Genomic DNA, 20662 nt, shown 5'->3' with positions numbered 1-20662 from the left:
AATGATTCTGGAGTACAACCCATTTCAAACAGGGGTACAACGCTTGTGATTCGGGGGTACAATTTTTTGAAGGAGTTTCTGAATTCCTGCATTCCAGAGCTTGAAAATCTCAGAATTCTTAGAATTTCAGAACTTTGGAATTTCAGTATTTCGGAATCTGAGAATTTCGGAACTTCAGAAACTGAAAATCTGAGAACTTCCGAATTTCAGAATCTCAGAATTTCAGAACTTCAAAATTTCAGAATTTCAGGGCCTCAAAACCTCAGAATTTCAGAACTTCAGAATCTCAATATTTCTGAATTTTCAAAAACTACGGCAGAAAATTTTCACTTCTCATTGTCTTTTGATTGTTCTTTTTGATTTTGTGTCATATATTTCACTCTTTATGAAAAAAAAATTGTGGAAATTGTTGGGCATTTGCTGGAAGGCTTAGTTGCTTTGAATTTTTGAGTCTCGAAATTTCTAGAACGTACACAATAGAGAACTGTAAAATAATCTTCACAAATTTCACAAACTCAGGATTTTAGTGTTTAATTTAGGTTTTAAACCCCAGTCCATACTTCCCTCACTACCAATTTTTCTTAATTGTTTTTTTCTCAATTCTATTTCATTTCCTTTTGCTTTCAATATTCCTTCGTTTTTGCCCAATTTTTTTAGCCAAATTTTCCGTTTTTTCCCAATTTTTCTCAATTTTTCCCAATTTTCAATTTTTCTCAAGTTTTCCCAATTTTTCAATTTTCCTCAAGTTTCGTGGTAATTGAAATGTTCTCATTTTTTCATAATTTTCTAAATTATTGAATGAAGGAAACAATCACAATTCAGTGATTTTCCCACAAAAATTCAAAAATCCCAAAATTGGCACAAAATGAGCTATTTTCTTTCGAAAATTGTTCGAACTGGGCAATAAAACACTACAAAAACTATTAAATTCATTTTTTTCGATTAATTACCACGAAAATTTGAGCAAAAACTATGAAAAATGAAGGAAAATAGAGAAAAATGGGATTTGCGAATAGCTGTGAATTTTGCGAAATTTCCCATGGAAGAGAAAACCCCGCAGCTCGGCCACGGCCATGGACTGATGACGTCATCACTGGGAAATTTTATTTTGGGATTTTTCTCCGTTTTCCTTCGTTTTTCATAGTTTTTGCTCAAATTTTCGTGGTAATTAATCGAAAAAAATGAATAATTTCGAGACTCTTATAAATTTCGAGACTCAAAAATTCAAAGCAACTAATGCCTTCCAGCAAATGCCCAACAATTTCCACAATTTTTTTTTCATAAAGAGTGAAATATATGACACAAAATCAAAAAGAACAATCAAAAGACAATAAGAAGTGAAAATTTTCTGCCGTAGTTTTTGAAAATTCAGAAATATTGAGATTCTGAAGTTCTGAAATTCTGAGGTTTTGAGGCCCTGAAATTCTGAAATTTTGAAGTTCTGAAATTCTGAGATTCTGAAATTCGGAAGTTCTCAGATTTTCAGTTTCTGAAGTTCCGAAATTCTCAGATTCCGAAATACTGAAATTCCAAAGTTCTGAAATTCTAAGAATTCTGAGATTTTCAAGCTCTGGAATGCAGGAATTCAGAAACTCCTTCAAAAAATTGTACCCCCGAATCACAAGCGTTGTACCCCTGTTTGAAATGGGTTGTACTCCAGAATCATTGGTAGTTTTCACCCCCAAATTTTTGAACCTACTAATTTTGTACCCCCGAATCACCAATTGTGTACCCCTAAATCAGTTGTACCCCCTTGTATCCCCCAAATTTTTTGCCAACTATAGGATTAGGCCGAAAGCCTTGTTTCTTTTGGTAGTATGGGAGACTCTGTGGTAAGAAGTAGTATAAGAGACCTTGGTAGTAAAAGAGACTTGGTAGTATGAGAGACACATTGAAAAAAAGTAGTATAAGAGACAGTGGTAGTAAAAGAGACTCGGTAGTATAAGAGACACATTGGAAAAAAGTAGTATAAGAGACAGTGGTAGTAAAAGAGACTCGGTAGTATAAGAGAAAAGTAGTATAAGAGATGGTTGTATAAGAGAATTTGCTGAAATCTCCGAATATCTTGCAATAGGCAATTTTTCTTCAATCAGCCAAATGTTTCTGAATTATGAATGAAAAGAAATAATGTTGGACAGTTATCTCTGTTCCAAACCACATCAAAAGCGAAATTACATTCTTGAATAACTACATGGAAAACAAAAAAAACCACTCATAATATGTAACGAATGTTGGAAAAATCAGGCAGCTATGAGCGCTGAAACTGTAGAATCCGACTTGATGTTTACCACATGAGATTCAATGCGATGTACCCTCTGAGACAATGCGATGTACCCCCTGAGTATTTCAGAGATGTACCCCATGAGAAAGCGAAAAATGTACCCCATGAGATTATACCTAAAATGTACCCCATGAGACTATGTACCCCCTGAGACTTTGTACCCCATGAGCACGATGTACCCCCGATGTACCCCATTCTGATGTACCCCGGGAGTATGGGCCGATGAATAGGGGTTCGATAGCTACACAAGAAAGTGAAGCTTAGCTATATACACTGATTTTTCGGTTTTCCAGACTCGTCACCATTCCACTCCCGCATTAACTACAACTCGACGTTTCCTTAGCTTATCAATCCAATTCATCCCATACTCAGTGTGATATCAAAATGGAAGTGGTTCAAAGTCAGCCTAACTAAGTTGGACTCAAATATTTCCACATTTCCAAACAATGATCTTAAATTGCTTTCTGATAATTAAAATATATGTAGCTCCCTACCAGAATATTGTGGAGGTCCTATATTTGAACAATCTGGTATTCTTTAAGTATGACCCCACTCTATTCCTGTGTTTTCTTCCATTAAAGGCCCCCAAAAATTCAATTTTAGACCCCAACATGGTTCTGATTCTCACTTCTTGTTTGTGTAAACGTCCCTACAGGCAACATCTATTGGTTACTAATTGTGAAAATAAAAAACTGCAACGGAACAATTTTTATCGGGGAGTCGAGAAAGAATACACAAAAATTGAAATATTTAGTGATGCAGTTTGGAAGAGACAAAATTAGAAGAACAATGAACAAAACTGAATGATTTTAGAAAAAAAATGGGATAGAAATAATTCATGAGGTTCACTGAATTCTTTTTTTATTTGTCTTCCATGCAATAATGTTGAACGAACGAGAAGTGTGAGAAATAAATATCGTTTCTCATTTCTTTTATAGAGAGAGTCTCAGCTCTATGCGATTATAGAGAGAGTCTCAGCTCTATGCGACAGTATCGAAGAATATGATGAATAAAAATTGGTTTACATAATTCCTTTCTGTTTCATCATAGTCAAGGTTTTTTATGAAGTCTGTTTTGAACCTCTACCATCTGTTTCAACTTCATAATTTTTGCAATCGGTCTTGCGTGCTTATCTGGCAACAAATTGAACAATGATTATATTTTCGGTAACCTCTCCACCAATGTTTCCACCAACTCACAATCTTCATTCGTCCCTTGCTGATACCTCAACCTCTCTAGAACTTCTCAGAATCCCCAGTTTGACCGAACCAATAACTGAAAAAAGTTTTTTTCTGATTCGCAGTCAACTGTTCTCACTGGATGCTCAAAGTTAGAATCATGTTAGTCTAATGATTTTCTTTCAAGCACTTTCTAATCATGACTGTCTGCATCAGAGATGAGCGGAATTCCTTATTCCTTCTTCCTTCTTCCGGGTGTTATTTCATTCCTTATTCCTTATTCCGTCTTCCGGAATTTTGAATTTTTATTCCTTCTTCCTTATTCCTGATTTTTTCTCATTCTTCCGGAAATTTTAAACAGTTTTCAGTTAGTATTATTTTTGAATTTCAAGTATTTTTAAAACCTAAAGTACCATTGCAATAAAAAAGATCTTATTGACTGATTCCAGCGCGTCTTATTGACTGATTCCAACGCGCAAACGTCGCATCACGTCCTTGTCGTCGTTTTGTTCATTCTTACCTGCAAACAGCACGGACCTCATTTGTTTTCTCACACTCTATTGATTTTTTTTTCTTCGCAATTTCTTTCCGCTTTTTTTTCTAGTTGTTTGAAAAATGTATAAAATGTTTTAAAATCTTCCACGGTTTTCAAGATTTTGTGTTTTTAATTTGAGTATCCCAAAAACTAGATGGGGAAATTTTGCAAACTAAAAGAATTATCACGAAGTTTCCGACATTTTCTGATTTTCAAATCTTAACTTGCTCAATTTTTAGAATATCCCCCTTCTAGACAAAGTTTTCAAAACTGAGAAAAGATCATTTCTGCGCCGAATAACTAACGTGACCACATATACATTTTGTTTTCCATGATTTGCATTCCGTACAAAATAAATGAGCTGCGTGCTTTAATCGAGAATCCTTATGCAGAAATGGTCAATCGTAGTGTTGGAAGACCGCACAAAGAAGCTACCTCCAATCAAGGATCATTCAAGGCAGTGAATTTGAAAAAAAGAAGACTTCAGAAATCTGAATCGAAACAGGAAGTCCAGGTATTGCCACTCTCTCTCCCTCCTATTGCGTTTAACACAACAATAATTTTTTCAGACGGTGAAACGAGGCCCTGGGAGACCACGTAAAGACTCTACCTCCACTCAAGGAACGTCCAAAACAGGCAATTTGAAGAGAAGCAGACCGTTTAACTCTTCAGGTTCAGAATCAGAAGATGATTCTCCACAGATAGTCAAACGTCGACCAGGTAGACCGCGTAAAAACGCTACCTCCGCTCCAGAAAAACACAAAGGGGCCACTTTGAAGAGAAGACAGTCGGACTTTTCAGACTCTGATTCGGAAAAGGATGTTCAAGTACTTTTTTCTTTTTTTACATTTTTAATAATCATGTTTACAGGTTGCCAAACGTGGTCGTGGTAGACCACGCAAAAATGCCATTGCAACTCGAGAAACATATAAAGTTCATTCAAAAAGGAGAATGCGATCCAACTTTTCAGAATCGGATATGGAGGAACAGAGGACACCGATGGTCAATCAGAACCAGAATGTATTGGACGATCCCAACATCGAAACCAGAGATGTCCCACTTATTGCCCCAGTCCCAGGACATGAAGAACAAGTCCGGGAGCCGATTGAGCATTCTGAAGAAAATCAAGTGCGCCTGGTGGTGTTCGACGTCATTCCTTGGAATGCGCCTGAGGAGATTCCAGCTCACGGACCTGTATCGATTCAAAGAGTTACAGCATCGTGCAATGATTTACTGCCGTTTCTTGGAGATCTTATTGGCTTCGAAGAGATTGGTTTCGCCAAAAACCACGAGATCGAAAATGCCAAGAGTAATCTGAATGCAGAAGGCCTGATACTTCCGTTCAATTGCTGCCATGATTATAAAAAGTGGACAGTAAGTGTTTTGTTTTCCTTGAAGTAGCCAGCTTTCAGTTTGATCTCCCAAACAATTTTTTCTTTTCAGAGAAGTCAATTGATGGAATTCTTCAGTCAGCTGTTTCATCCAGCAACAATCAGGAAACTGGTAATGAAGATCTCAGCTGGCTCCCATCTCAGTATGTTTCAAGATGAAGGACATTTGGAGAAATTGAACGAAAGCGAACAGTTTATTAATGAGGATCAATTTTCGATTATTCAACAAGAAATTGAGAAGCTAAGTAGATTCCAATAAACCAACCATACTATTTTGTTCCTTCTGTTTCTCGTTCCCACATTTTCCTCTTTCTCTTTCCTCAAAAAATGCCCAAACTTCTGTTCTACTGAATCCTCTGATTGGTATTTATTTTATCTCGTGGTCCATCTTCATTGTTTTTATTTCATTCTTTTACCCCTTTCCCAGAAGCATATGTACACTTTGTAAATATCTCATCGAATCTGTATTACAATTTTCAGAGATTGAGAACATTTTTCAATAAATATGATATTCAGCAGATTTCTTTTTCAACGAGTTAACTAATCGAGTGATAGTAATTCAGCGTTTTTTTTTGTTTTCAATAATAATAATATACTTCACAGTTACGAAAAATCTGTAATTTTCCATGATTGAGGTTATTTGAAAATTAATATAATTTTTAGCAGTTTTTTCAAGGCAATAGTCAATTACAAAATTAGTACACTTTGGGCCTCTAACCAATCCCATTTTATGACCTCTCCGATCATTCTCAAGATGACTATAGACAAGATTGTGGAAGGGGGGAAAACTGATCTCAGTTAGTGCTAGGAGATAATTGATCAATTTAAGATAATCATTAATTATTCATTCCCGGTTATATTTATTTTGAATCAGAAATCAAACTTTTTTTTTGGGTAATGAATGAGTTCAAATTATGAAACTTTGGAAAACAACGCTTGCCGTAAAACCTGTATTAGAATGACCGCTCTGGTAGAATTTATTCCTGGCTGACACATGATTTTTGATACATGAGTTTTCACTAACATTTAGACGCTGGTCCGACCTATTGGGACATCCAAATTCAACATTAAATCGATTACGATAGGATTGTCAAAAACGGTGCAACCTCTTATAGCATGCACTGTTGCTCAACCGCTTCCCGTACTCTCACATTATTGACTGGTAACCGTGCGCACATATTGAATAGCATCAGTGCGCGATTTTCTTGTCTTGAATTCAACTAATTACTAACTCGGTTTTTCCTACATCTCCCATTTAATAAAAATGTATGTCCCTATTATATCTCCTAGTTTCATAGACATTTCACGTGTTAGTGGTTTTCTCCCCTTCGTTGAAATAAATAAATAAATGTTAATGTAAATGCGCAAAACGTTGCACCTTCTCGTCGTTTCCCCTTTCTCACTTGCATGTCATTTAGCTCACTTGCATGTCATTTAGTCTACCGTTCTTTTTTACATTCTATTGATTTCTCTTCTTCTCAGTTTTTAAAGTTTTTCTATAACTCAAAAAAGTATGTATAAATTTTTAGACTTTTTAAAAATAACAGAATCATTTTAATTAATTGGTTTGTTTCATACACTTTCTATTCATTTCAGTTTTCATGCATCTCATTACATGGTTTCTTTTTCGTAAATTGTGAATTTTCACTAGCAATTAGTCCGGCCTACTGGGACAGTCAAACACAACATAACATCGATGCCGATAGGAGAGTCCACTGTCCCCCTGGGAAGGTCAGAAAAGGTGCAACCATTTATAGCATGTACTGTTGCTCATCGTCTCCCCTGTACTCTCACATTATTGATTGATAACCGTGCGCACAACGTCTTATTGAATGGCACGTCCTCGTCGCCGTTTTTCCATTCGCGAACATCATAGACCTCAACCATCTTCTTTTCTCACACTTTATTGATTTTTCTTTTTTATCGAATTATTTTTGTTTTTCAAACAACATGTCCAGCCAGAGAAAACATGTCCAACTTTCTAATAAGTTATATTTCTTAACTTATTGTTAGGGCATTTTGTTAATAGCTCACATGGTTCTCATGATTTCGCGTTTTCACTTGAGTAGTCCAGAAATTAGATAGAAAACATTTGAAAATTGAAATAATTAACACAAAATTCCAGAAAAAAGTTTTGGAAAATAAGAAATGCAATTTTTGCGCCGAATCACTCACGTTATCACAGAGATTCTCGTTGTCCATAATTTGCTTTCGGTACAAAGAAACGGAAAATGCGCTACGTACTCTCTCCCTCTCTCCTCTTTTGTGTTATACAAAAATTATTTTTTTCAGAAATGGTTAATCGTAGTATTGGAAAACTCCGCAAGGGCACTGGTTCCACTGATGGAACATTCGAAGCAGTTAATTGGAAGAGAAAAAGAACCTCTTACTCTTCAGACTCAGAATCGGAACAGAATGTTCAGGTACTGCCTTTCTCTCTCTCCCACCCCCCCCCCCTTTGCATTTAACCAAAGATATTTTTTCAGATGGTCAAGCGTGGCCCTGGGAGACCACGCAAGAACGACACTTCAATTCAAGGATCATCCCAGGTGAATTCCAAGAAAAGCAGATCATACAACTATTCAGAATCGGAAGATGGCGTACAGGTACAGTTTACCGGGAAATTTTTTTGATTTCCAAAAATGAGTTTTCAGGAGTCAAGACCCAGAAGAAAATCTGCAAGGCACGTTAATTACAATGAAAGTGACTATGATTTTGAAGATAGCCCCATTAAGAAGAAAAATAAAAGAAGAACCATAGTTTCGGAAAACAATGATGCTTCATCGTCGTTGTCATCTTTGGATAAGTCATTTTCAGAACTCGAATTAGACTTTGGCGATTTGGTATTATTTCTTTCGTACAGTACAATGTTTTCAAATTCATATTTTAGGCTGTCGAGGAAAAATCGGACATTGAGCTTGCAGAGGTGCCCGTTCGGAAGACAATCCCAAAGCAGAAGGAAACCAGAAATCACACAGATGAGAATGTAACAGATTTTTTTTGCAACAAGTTTTTTATAAACATTTTCGTTTGATTTTCAGGTAGAGAAGTGGTTCGATCACAAAAGAGCTCGAAATCCAGGAATGGTGAAGGTAATAACTCATTTTATGATAACAGATGAAAATTCATGAGCAATTTTTTAAGAGCCGCCCCGAAAGATGGACGAAGGAACAAAAATCGAGATTGAAGGAAGCTTTCGCTGCTAGCCGTAAACCAAATGAAAAGACGATTGCTGATTTGGTTGCAGAACTTGAATTGACCACAGTACAAGTCAGTTCTTCCAACTAATTCGTACAAAATCATTCACTTTTATTTTCAGGTGAAACAATATTTCGCAAAACAAAGACACGAAAATCCGATTCCTGGGGAAATTCCACGTGTTCTATCTAAAGAAGAAGCTGAACCGACTTTAATGGAATACTTCCAACGAGACCCAAATTTTCATGATTACGGAAATACGGAATTGAGAGAGCAGACCGGATGGTCAAGACGTAGAGTAAGAGATTTAATTGCTTCAATGTCGATAATTAAGCTTTCCCACTCACGCTATCGCCGTGGACATTCTCTTTCCATTCAATGTAGAGAATCACATCGGGGTGCGTGTCAAGGCTCAAACAGTACTTCTCCCTCGAAAGTGTTCATTTCATTGGGCAATACCGAAATTTCTTTTTTCAAAAACGCCTTCAGTGTTTCGTATCTCTTTTTGTCCAGCCAGTTTGAAATCTGTTAATTTTTAATTTCTGCAAGTTAAAATATTTCAGTACTTACTCTTTTCCAGGAGCCTCCCGATTCCAATTCCAAAACTTCGTCTGGTTTTTCAAGAAATTGCCGTTTTTTGAAAAACTGTCCCATTGCTTCCTCGAACTGGTTCGGGTTTTTTGAATTGCGTTGTCGTTTGAACAATTTCACAATTCCATGTTCTTTTCTGGCGTTCTCGAAGAATTCCCTCAGCTGAACATTATCAATTTTTTTTTAACAATTTGAATTTTTTTTTTCAGTTGGCAGAGTATTTGATGGAACGGTCTTTTGTGCTCAAAATGCTTGAGAATCACCGGGACAGAGAAGTTCATGTAGAGCAAGAGGAAGTTGTTTTGGATTACCAGATAAATGAGAACCGAAGCGCCGAATCAGATGTTCAGCAAGCAAAGGATGAGAGGGGGAACGAAAATGGCGGGAATGGAATCGATACTTCAGACGAGGCTCCAATAGATCAAGAACTTTATGGCCAAATAGACCTACCAGTACCTGAGAATCCTGTGCCAGAATTCAAGAACATACCACTCTTTAACAATCCCAGAGAAAAGGATCAGAAGCCAACGGGAGTAAATCACATCCAAAATGCATTTAATGACTTCCAAGACGAGACCAAAAATGTCCCACTATTTGTCCCTGCCCCAGGATATAGAGATCAAAGCCAAGAACCGCGTGAAGAAGTTGAAGAAAAGTTTATTATTTAATATCAATTTTCGATTATTCATAAAGAAATCAAAAAGCTAAATACATTTCAATATAATTCAATGTAATTGTGGTATTTTTTCTTTTTTTAGAAATTCTTCTTCTCTAAGACGAATGCTCTTTTTTTCCTAATTTCCTTCCTCTTCTTTTCAGGACATATTTCCCAGCTTCTGTTCCACTAAGTCTTCTCATCGCTATTTATTTTACCTTTTAGTCTATCTTTTTTTTGTTTTTCAAATCATCCCCTTTCTATTTATTTTTGCAGGAGCACATGTGTACTTTTTAAACATTTCATCAGGTAGAATTTTCAAAAATTTAGGACTTTTTTCAATAAATATTATTCCTATGGTTCATTGGTTTTTTTCAATCCTTCAATTACAGCAAAATCCAATTTTTCAAACAAAGAAGTTATGAAAAATAGAAAAAATCAAAATTGAAAAAGGGCAATTTCTAGAATCTCCAAAAAAAGATTAAAAGTTTCAGCGTCGACAATGAAATAAAAACAATTAAAATGGACCACGAGATAAAACCAATGAGAGAATTTAGTAGGACAGAAGTTTGGGCATTTTTTGAGGGAAGAATAAGAGGAAAATGTGGGAACGAGAAGGAGAAGGAACATAATAATATGACTAGATCTTCCGATCGTCTTCTCCAAAAAGTGGTATGTCCTTTACATCTTGTTGCGATGTTTCGGGCACTGTTTCCTCCATTGGATCATAAAGTTCAGTATCAACCAGAAGCTCCTCTGGAGTGTCCAACACCGGCTGATTGGGATACTGTACCTCGTTTGGATCTGCCAAAACAACTTCATCCTGTTCTACATGGACTTCTCCGGTGCGGTGATTCTCAAGCATTTCGAGCACAAACGACCGGTCCGTCACATACTGCGCCAACTGAAAAAAAAGCTTCAATGTCGATAATTCAGTTATTCCCACTCACGCCATCGCCGTCCACATTTTCTTTTAATTCAATATAGAGAATCACGTCGGCGTCCGTCTGAAGGCACAAGCAGTATTTCTCGACAAGCTTCTCGAATGTTTCCATTTCATTGGGCAACGCCGAAGTTTCTTTTTTCAAAAACGTCTTCAGTGTATCGTATCTCTTTTTATCCAATTTCACAATTCCGTATTTTCTTCTGACGTTCTCGAAGAATTCACTAAGCTGAAAATTACTAAGCATTTATTCAATTTGAATTAAATCCCTTACTCTTATTTTTGACCATCCCGTCTTTTTTCTCAATTCCGGATTTCCGTAATCATGGAAATTCGGGTCTGGTTGCAAGTATTCCACTAAAATTGCTTTGGCTTCTATTTCAGGAATCGGATTCTCGTATCTTTGTTTTGCAAAATACTGTTTCACCTGAAAATAATAGTGAGTGGTTTCGTACGAATTGGTTGGAAAAACAGACTTGTACTGTGGTCAATTCGAGTTCTGCAACCAAAGCTTCAACTTTCTTTTCATCCGGATAACGGCTTGCAGCGAAAACTTCGTTCATTCTCGATTTTTGCTCCTTTGTCAGTCTTCCGGGACGGCTCTTAAAAAATTATTCATAAATGTTCATCTGTTATCATGAAATGAGTTATTACCTTTACGATTCCTAAATTGCGAGCTCTTTTGTGATCGAACCACTTCGTTACCTGAAAATCAAAAGTTTTTAGATAGTAATTTTAATTTTTCAATTCTCTGAAATATTTTCAGATGTACTAGTGATTTTTTGTTTGGAGATCTGGAAAAGAGATGTTCTAAGTTTTTCTTCTGAAAAAAGGATTATTTTTGAGATGCTCGGAACTGAAAAGAATCTTCCTTACATATAAAACGCTAAACGCGTCTGTTGGTCCCGGTGTCAGTCTGTCCGGTTTTGGGTTTTTAAATGAAAGGTTGGTCGCCACCAAAACCGAACCAGCGGCCTGTTGCACAACGGCTGCGCACACACACAACTGCGCCATGAGGGCCACAGAGATGGAAGGGAGGGAGGGCGTATATGTTCTACTGTGTGAGAAAGAGAAATCGAATAGAGGGGTGGAGTGAAGATCCAGTAAAAAATATTAAATTGCGCCGAAGGCGCAGAAGCCAGCAGGCTGGTTATATACAACTGTGGAAAAGTTAAGAATTTTTTGAAAATTATTCTAAACACTTTTTTGAAAAATGATTTTAATACTTACCTGGCGTATGCTGAGATTGGTTTTCTCTGCCAATTTTTCCCGCTCCTATTTTGTTGGAAACTGTGTTTCACAAAACACAGTTTGGAGAACTTGAATTTGTTCATCCGAGAACCGGTTCGACAAAGATGGATAATCTTTTTTGGGCTCAGCGATCTTGAGATTTGATTGAGCTGTATCCTTGTTTTCACGAACGCTTTTCGGTTTAATTTCAACCAGCTCAGAGTCCATTTCAGATTCTAACAATGAAGCATCATTGTTTTCCGAAACTATGGTTCTTCTTTTATTTTCCTTCTTAATGGGGCTATCTTCAAAATCATTGTCACTTTCATTGTAATTAACGTGCCTTGCGGATTTTCTTCTGGTTCTTGACTCCTGAAAACTCATTTTTGGAAATCAAAGAAATTTCCCGGTAAACTGTACCTGTACGCCATCTTCCGATTCTGAATATGAAACGTTCGCATTTTTTGCATAAAATATCAATTTGAAAATATTGTAATGTATGAAAGAAATAATACCGAATCGTCAATGTCAAATTCGAGTTCTGAAAAATCCAAAGATGACGACAATGATGAAGTATCTCTCTTAGAATCGGTGATCTTGATTTTTGTTTGAACTGCATCCTTCGCTCTGCCGACACTTTTAGATTTCCTTTCAATCGGCTCAGAGTCCACACGCCTTCATAAGTCCACACGCCTTCATAAATGTTCATCTGTTATCATGAAATGAGTCCACACGCCTTCATAAATGTTCATCTGTTATCATGAAATGAGTTATTACCTTTACGATTCCTAAATTGCGAGCTCTTTTGTGATCGAACCACTTCGTTACCTGAAAATCAAAAGTTTTTAGATAGTAATTTTAATTTTTCAATTCTCTGAAATATTTTCAGATGTACTAGTGATTTTTTGTTTGGAGATCTGGAAAAGAGATGAAAAAATAAAAGAAGTCTATTAAGAACAGTATAAACCGAAAAAAATGTTGAAAAAGTAATGAAAACCCTGATTAAAGTATGTTTTCATTCAAAAAAAATTATTTTGAAAAAATTCACCTTAAATCGACCCCGTAAATCGACACCGATTGCGGGTCTCGCCGCGCTTGGGTTACTGTTGCACCCGCTTCAACTATACAAAGTAGAGATTTCCACTTCACTTTGAACGCAGCATGATTATTTCGAGAAAAAATTTTCCGACGGAAAAAATTTTCCGAAAAAAAATTCGGAAAATCGGAAAAATCGAGAACTCGATTTTCCGATTCCGACCAAGCCTGGTGAAGGTAATGCTTTTTTTGAAAACAGATGAACGTTTATAAATGAATATTTCAGAAACACGTTGAAGTTTTCAAAATCACCCACTATCATATTTAGGTTGGACAATATTTCTCGACACAAAGACAGAGAAAACCGATCCCTGCGGGAATCCCACGTGTATTATCTGAAGAAGAAGCGAGACCAATCTTGTTGGAATACTTCCAACAAAACCCGTTTTTTTGTGATTATGGAAAACCGGAACTAAGAGAAAAGACTGGATGGCTGAGTTATCGAGAAAGAGTTTTTTGTTAAATTTCGTAGGAACATCAATCATTTTCAGCTAAGAGAATTTTTTGAAAACCTGTCAAAAAGAACATGAGATTGTGGATGGTAAAGTGTTCACGCGACAACCCGAATCAAAGAAACAGAACCAGTTCGAGGATGTGATGAGAACATTTTTTGAAATGAAAAACGTCAATTTCTTGATAAACCAAACAAAGCTTTGGAATTGGAATCGGGAGGCTCTTGGAACAGAGTAAGTATTGGAATATTTTCACATAATGAAATTGAATGTTTACAGATTTCAAACTGACTGGACAAAAAGAGATACACTACACTGAAGGCGTTTATAAAAAAAAGAAATTTCGGTATTGCCCAATGAAATGAACACTTTCGAGGGAGAAGTACTGTTTGAGCCTTGACACGCACCCCGATGTGATTCTCTACATTGAAAAGAAAGAGAATGTCCACGGCGATAGCGTGAGTACGAATAATATAATTATCGACATTACAGTTTTTTTCAGCTTGCTAAGTATTGATGGAACGTTCGTTTCTGCTCGAAATGCTTGAGAATCACTAGACCGAAGAAGTCCATGTAGAACAGGAGAAAGTTCTTTTGACAGATCAAAAAGTGTATTCCTTTAAATCACACAAAATGCTCATCCAATCACGTTTGACTGTCTGGTGACTAATTTGAAATACATTCCTTGAGAATCCTCCATCAACTCCTCGTTGGTCCTGAGTGTATGCACACCATAAAACTTTTATTATCTACAGCTACACTCTATTGTGTTCCTCTTTACCTCTTCAACATAGGTATTTCTCCTGGGACAAACTTATCTATTTTCGGTTAGATTAGTGGAAAGAATACAGTCATAAATCATAACTATGCGTCCTAATGACAGCATAAATCTGTAGAACAGTGAAGACGGGGTGAAGGCTCCGCCCCCGACTCTGCCTATATAAACCGGCAGGTAGCAAACATTAGCATTCATTCCTCTCTCTACCCCGATAGATTCCCAGACGTCCTTCTGTATGGACGTCAAGAATCTATTCATTTTGATTTTTCTGAAAATCCTTAAATTCATAGCATATAATATTCTATCATACTCAAATTTTTATATATTCTTCTACGTCACATAATTGAGATTTTAAGGTGAGTCAGCAAAATACGCTTGGAAAATGTGTTGTTTAGAAAAAAAAAATCCCAGTAACGTTTTTTTTAAATAAGAAATCGGTTCTAAAACGTCGCTGTTCTGCTGAACTTTCTCATTTTTAGGTAAGAGATTTCTTCACACGTCGCTGCAAGGCAGTGATGGAAGATCCACAAACCCCGCCTGAAATTTTATGATAATGGACTATGGAAATAAAGAGCTTATCGAGAAAACAAATTGGACTGCGAATAAGGTTAATGTTTTTGTTTTTTCATTATATATTTAATTTTCAGATCGGCAACTGGTTTGTTCAACGACGACTTTGGAATGGACCGCTCAAGGAAACCGTAACAGAGCCGATTCTAGAGAACTTGTTCCAGAAACATCAATTTCTAGGAAAACAATAAGAACATGGTTTTAAACTGCAGACTGGTATTAGTTATCATTCTTATAAATAAATGGTGTGGTGTCTATTGCAGAGTATCCCAATGAGCTGGAATCGGATAAACTGGAAAACCAAGATGCCCGGCAAGTTGTCCACCAAGAAGAAGACGACATGGGAAACCAAAATAACGGTAATGAAATGGACATTCCCGAAGTGGCTCCAGTAGATACGGAGCTTCATGGTCAAACAGAGGAAACAGCGCCCGAGGATTCGTCAGAAGATGTCAAGGACATACCACTTCTAGACAGTTCCAGAGAAGAGAATCAGAAGCCACCGATGGTCAATCGCATCCAAAACAAATTTGATGACTTTTAAGAAGAGACCAAGAATGTACCACTATTTGTCCCTGCCCCAGGATATAGAGATCAAAGCCAAGAACCGCTTGAGGATTCTGAAGAAAATGATGTGGAAACTCATAGAGAAGATTACAACAGGATCCAAGATCAGTATGTTAGAAAATAAGAGAAAATTTAAATAGTTTAACGAAGGCAAACAGTTTATTAATAAGTATCAATTTTCGATGATTTCTAATGAAATTGAGAAGCTAAATAGATTCCAATAATCCAGTCATATTATTTTGTTTCTTCTGCTCATCGTTCCCTCATTTTCCACTTCCCCTTTCCTCAAAATATTCCCAAACTTCTGTTCAACTAAATCCTCTTACTGGAATATTTATCTTGTGTTCCACCTTTATTGTTTCTTATTCGATTTCCTCCCCATCCATATTTTAAAAAACATACGTGCACTTTGTAAACTTCTTATTAAATCTGTATCAAAATTCCATGATTGTGGTTTTTTTTGAAAATAAATATGATTTCTAGCAAATTTCTTTTTTCAAGGCAATAATCAAATACAAATTCGAAGTGCACTTTGGACCTCCAATCAATCCCATGTTATGACCTCCGCAACAATTCTTACTTACTGGGACAGTCAAACATAATATAACATTGATGAGGATAGGTCTACTGCCCTCTAGGAAGGTCAGAAACGGTGCAATAAAAAATAACCGCGCGCACAACGTTTTATTCAATGGTGCCTGTTCGCACAACGGTGCATCACGTCCTCCTCGTCGTTTTCCCTTTCTCACATACAAACAGCATGGACCTCTGTCGTCTTCTTTCTTCACAGTCTATTGATTTTCTTTCTTCTTGATTTCTTTTAGTTTTCTACGGGCCAGAAAAAAATGTACGAGTTTCTGATGTATGAACTGTTTTAATAGCTTTCACGGTTCTCGAAATTTCGCGTTTTTATTTGAATAGTCCAGGAACTAGATGGAAAACTTCTGCGAACTAAAATTATTATCACGAAATTCGTGAACTTTTCTAATTACCAAAACTGGTCTAGCTCAATTTTTGGGAACATATTTGAACTCTGAAAAGTTTTGAAAAATAAGACATACAATTTTTGCGCCGAATAACTTACATCATCACAGAGTGGTTTTTTTTAAACATGATTCGCCTTTCGTAAAAGTGCGCTACGCGCTCTTTCTTTCCCTCTCTTTGCGTATTACACGAACAAACCTTTTTCAGAAATGGTCAATCGTAGTGTTTTGAGATCTGGCAAAGCCTCTGCTTCCACTGAAGGAACATCCAGCGGAGGCAATTTAAAGAGAAGTCGACCAGCCAGTTCTTCAGAATCGGAAGGGGAAGTTCAGGTACTGTTTCAATCTCTGTCTCCGTCCTCTTGTTTTTAACACAGTAATCCTTTTTTACAGGTAGTGAAACGTGGTCCTCGGATATCACGTAGAAATGACACTTCACCCCAAGTAACACCCAGAAGATCCAATTTGACGAGAAGTAGACGAGCCAACTCCTCAGCATCGGAATCCGAAGATGTTGTTCAGGTACAGTTGTCTTACTCTCTCCTCGTGCGTTACACACCCGCATAATTTCAGATTGCCAAACGTCACTCTGGTAGCTGTCGCAAAGAAGCTACTGCCGCTCAAGGATCATCCCAAGTGAACTCCAAGAACCGCAGAACATTCAACTATCCGGAGTCAGAATCGGAAGATGAGTTACAGGTACAGCTTCTTCGAAAATTCTTCTGTTTTTTGAAAAATGAGTTTTCAGGAGTCACGACCAAAGAGAAAATTTGTCCGACGTGTTACTTATGAAGAAAGTGACTATGACTTTGAAAATAGCCCGATTACGAAAAAAACTGGAGAAGGGTCTAAGTCTCAAATGAAAATGAAAAACTCGGATTCCAAAAAATATGCTTTATCATTGTCAAAATCTGAATCTGACACTGAGTCAGTCAAAAGGACATCTAAAAATGTTTGCAGAAAGAGGGATGCAGCTCAAACAAAATCCAATATCGTCGATTCAAAAAAACATGTGTTTTCGTCATTTTCCTCAGCCGTAGATTGTTCATCTTCAGAACCGGAATTTCAATTTGGAGATTTGGTATATGTTTTTCATTACAATGAAATATTTTCCAGATAAATATTTCAGGCTCTTGAGGAAAAAACAGACAATGAGCTAGCAGAGGAGCCCGTTCAAGAGACGATCTCAAAACGGAAGCGAACCAGAAAGGCAAAAGATGAGAACGTAATAGATTTCTGTTGCAACACATGTTCTATAAACATTTTTAGAAAAGGACTAGAGTTAAATTCTCGGGTGAACAAGTTCAAGTTCTCCAAACTCTGTTTTGTGAAACACAGTTTTCAACCAAAGAGGAGCGGGAAAATTTGGCAGAGAAAACCAATCTCAGCATACGCCAAGTAAGCATTGAAATCATTTTCAAGAGAAGTGTTCAAAGCAGTTTTCAAAAATTTCTTAACTTTTCCTAAGTAGCAGACTGTGTTATCCATCTAACACAATGCAATGTTCGGTTTTAGTTTTATAATAAATATGTTATGCAAATCGAAATTTAGAATGACAAACGTCCAAACATGTTCCAAAAACAATAATTTTTTCAAAAGTGAAAATCAGAATGTCTCATTTCCAGATCTCCAAACGAAAAATTACTCGTATATCTGAAAATATATCAGAAAATTGATGAATCAAAAGTACAATCTAAAAAACGTTTGATTTCCAGGTAGAGAAGTGGTTCGTTCACAAAAGAAATCGCAATCCAGAAATGGTGAAGGTGACAACTTATAATATGATTACAGATGAACATTCATGGATAATTTTTTAAGAGCCGTCCCGGAAGACGACAACGGGATTTGAACAAACCGAGCGGGTTCGAGGATGCGATGGGTAAATTTTTCGAAAAACGTCAATTTCTTGAAGAACCAGACGAAGCTTTGGAATTGGAATCGGGAGGCTCCTGGAAAAGAGTAAGTACTGGAATATTTTTACATAATGAAATTGAATGTTTACAGATTTCAAACTGGCTGAGTAAAAAGAGATACACTAGACTGAAGGCCCTTAAAAAAAAAAGAAATTTCGGTATTGCCCAATGAAATGAACACTTTCGAGAGGCTGTTGGAGACGTACTGCTTAAGCCTTTCCACCCACCCAGACGTTTTTCTCTATATTGGAAAAGAAGAAAATGTGGACGGGATTAGCGTGAGTGGGAATAACTTGATTATCGACATTGAAGCTTTTTTTTTCAGTTAGTGGGATACTTGGAGGAACGGTCGTTGGCGCTCAAAGTGCTTAAGTATTACCGGACCAAAGAAGTCTATTTAGATCAAAAAGAAGTTGTTTTGGCAGATCACCACGATGTGGACTATCTCAATGAGCCGGAGCTGGATTACCAGATTTATGAAAACCAAAGCGACAAAGCAGTTGAATGAAGTTGAACAAAGCAGTTGAAGAGAATGAGATGGAGAGCGAAAATGACGGGAATAGAATCGACACTCCAGATGAGACTCCAGTGGATGAAGAACAACATGGCCAAGAAACAGTGGCCGAGGATCTGCCACCAGACGTGAAAAACATACCACTTTTTGGAAGTTCGAGAAAAGAGGATCAGAGACCACCGATAGTCAGTCACATCCAAAACGCATTTGATGACTTCGAGATGAAGAATGTCCCGCTATTTGACCCTGCCCCAGGATTTCAAGAGCGAATCCAGGAGTCTTGTTGAAGGAAATGAGGTCATCTGGTGGTGTATGATGTCATTCACCGAGATGAGCCTGACGAGATCGCAGCTCGCGGACCTGTGTCGGTTCAAAGAGTTCTAGCATTGCACAATGATCTGGAGCCGTATCTTGGAGACATTATCGGCTTCAAAGAAATAGGATTCGTCATAAAAACTGATATCGCAGAGGACAAAAGAAATCTAAATGCTGAGTATCTGGAAGGCCTGATTCTTTCCTTCAATTGTTGTTTGGATTATAAAAAGTGGACGGTAAGTGTTTTGTTTCCCTCGACTTTCAATTCGATCTCTCAAAATGTTTTCATTTTCAGAAAATTCAAGTTATGGAATTCTTCTGTCAGCTGGTTACGCCGGTAACGACCACTAAACTGGTAGAGAAGGTTACGGCCGGATCAAATCTCAGTATGTTCCAAGAAGAGGGATATTTTGAGGAAATAAACAATGATTCTTCCATTATTAATTTGGATCAATTTTTGATTATTCACCAAGAAATTGAGAAGCTAAATAGATTCCAATAGTCCAATCTTATTATTTTATTCCTGCTGCTCATTGTTCCCTCGTTTTCGTCATTCTATTTCCTGCAAACATTCTCCAAACTTATGCTACACTGAATTCTATCATCGGTTTCAATATGTCTTAATAATAATGATAATAAAAATAATTTATTGATCAGAAGAAAATATGGCACAAAAGTTATAACGGGAGTTCTAGAAAACGGGAGTTTTAGAATAACGGGAGTTCTACAGATAACGGGAGTTCTAGAAATGTCTTGTGTTCCAGCTTCATTGCTTTCTATTTCATTCCCTTTCTATCCACTCACCAAAAAGCATTTGTAGACTTTCAAAAAAAATCTGTATTGTCATTTTCCATAATTGAGGTTTTTTGAGAATAAATATGATTTTAGCAGATTTCTTTTTTTCAAGTTGATCAGTTGATAATAAATGTTAATTTTCTGGTTTATTCATTTTAAAGGGGGACTCCGACAAAAAATTTTTATTAGATTAAAATGTGTTAAAAGTTATCTATTTTCATAATATTATTGCAAAAAAAATTTAAAAGAAATCCGAAATCCTCGAAAAACGCCGTTGAAAATGAAAAAAATTCAAAAAAGGTGCCGCCTCTGGGTCCCCTGAAAGGCGGGTTATGAGTTTTTTCCGGTTTTTGAAAAGCGACGAAGATCGGTAATGGCTCAGGTCTCGGGAAACTTTATTTAATTTCGAAAATCCAAAAAAAAGACATCACAGTTTTCGCAAAAAAATTGAAAAACTCAAAAGTCTTGGTAATATCTGTAATATCAAAATTGATACTAATATTATTGGATAAGCTGAAACCTGAGTTTCAGATGTGAAAATTACAGTTTTACAAAAATTCAACTTATTAGAATTTCTCAAACGAAATTCATTTTGTATGACACAATGCTACTGCTCAAACCGAAACAAAAATTTTCAAACATCAGATTTTCAAATACCGTAGTTTTTACATAGGAGCA

At 36.7% G+C, this 20662-nt stretch overlaps 8 protein-coding genes across 8 annotated transcripts; 4 read left to right on the top strand and 4 right to left on the bottom strand.

Moving 5' to 3' along the window:
• Window positions 1-4388: 4388 nt before the first annotated feature.
• CBG17530 lies at window positions 4389-5644 on the top strand (the record flags this gene model as incomplete). Its single annotated transcript, XM_002644017.1, has 4 exons — window positions 4389-4508; window positions 4564-4821; window positions 4865-5368; window positions 5438-5644. 4 exons carry the CDS (start codon window positions 4389-4391, stop codon window positions 5642-5644), a joined length of 1089 nt encoding a protein of 362 aa, XP_002644063.1.
• A 2035-nt stretch (window positions 5645-7679) lies between these two features.
• On the top strand, window positions 7680-9842 carry CBG17529 (the record flags this gene model as incomplete). The annotated part of the gene is made up of 8 exons (XM_045239213.1): window positions 7680-7808; window positions 7872-7991; window positions 8040-8228; window positions 8276-8371; window positions 8427-8477; window positions 8530-8655; window positions 8705-8881; window positions 9384-9842. 8 exons carry the CDS (start codon window positions 7680-7682, stop codon window positions 9840-9842), a joined length of 1347 nt encoding a protein of 448 aa, XP_045096231.1.
• Window positions 9843-10469: 627 nt separating this feature from the next.
• Window positions 10470-12386, bottom strand: CBG17528 (the record flags this gene model as incomplete). Its single annotated transcript, XM_002644015.2, has 6 exons — window positions 10470-10733; window positions 10780-11001; window positions 11047-11199; window positions 11249-11374; window positions 11427-11477; window positions 12081-12386. 6 exons carry the CDS (start codon window positions 12384-12386, stop codon window positions 10470-10472), a joined length of 1122 nt encoding a protein of 373 aa, XP_002644061.2.
• A 1326-nt stretch (window positions 12387-13712) lies between these two features.
• CBG17527 lies at window positions 13713-16066 on the top strand (the record flags this gene model as incomplete). The annotated part of the gene is made up of 5 exons (XM_002644014.1): window positions 13713-13783; window positions 14975-14985; window positions 15161-15405; window positions 15443-15572; window positions 15966-16066. The coding sequence occupies 5 exons, from the start codon at window positions 13713-13715 to the stop codon at window positions 16064-16066; spliced, it is 558 nt and encodes a 185-aa protein (XP_002644060.1).
• On the bottom strand, window positions 14364-15272 carry CBG27552 (the record flags this gene model as incomplete). The annotated part of the gene is made up of 2 exons (XM_045239212.1): window positions 14364-14481; window positions 15256-15272. The coding sequence occupies 2 exons, from the start codon at window positions 15270-15272 to the stop codon at window positions 14364-14366; spliced, it is 135 nt and encodes a 44-aa protein (XP_045100005.1).
• Window positions 16067-16657: 591 nt separating the features above from the next.
• Window positions 16658-18868, top strand: CBG17526 (the record flags this gene model as incomplete). Its single annotated transcript, XM_045239211.1, has 9 exons — window positions 16658-16780; window positions 16841-16969; window positions 17021-17146; window positions 17196-17528; window positions 17577-17672; window positions 17717-17845; window positions 18163-18213; window positions 18266-18406; window positions 18686-18868. The coding sequence occupies 9 exons, from the start codon at window positions 16658-16660 to the stop codon at window positions 18866-18868; spliced, it is 1311 nt and encodes a 436-aa protein (XP_045096230.1).
• Window positions 18869-19172: 304 nt separating this feature from the next.
• On the bottom strand, window positions 19173-19196 carry CBG27551 (the record flags this gene model as incomplete). Its single annotated transcript, XM_045239209.1, has 1 exon — window positions 19173-19196. One exon carries the CDS (start codon window positions 19194-19196, stop codon window positions 19173-19175), a length of 24 nt encoding a protein of 7 aa, XP_045100004.1.
• A 213-nt stretch (window positions 19197-19409) lies between these two features.
• Window positions 19410-19627, bottom strand: CBG27550 (the record flags this gene model as incomplete). The annotated part of the gene is made up of 2 exons (XM_045239208.1): window positions 19410-19442; window positions 19532-19627. 2 exons carry the CDS (start codon window positions 19625-19627, stop codon window positions 19410-19412), a joined length of 129 nt encoding a protein of 42 aa, XP_045100003.1.
• Between the last annotated feature and the right edge of the window lie 1035 nt (window positions 19628-20662).

This window comes from Caenorhabditis briggsae (assembly GCF_000004555.2).
Source record: "Caenorhabditis briggsae complete genome, chrX, whole genome shotgun sequence".
Taxonomy (NCBI): Eukaryota; Metazoa; Nematoda; class Chromadorea; order Rhabditida; family Rhabditidae; genus Caenorhabditis; species Caenorhabditis briggsae.
Note: the sequence above shows the minus strand (reverse complement) of the source record. Positions and strands in the feature narration are given on the sequence as shown.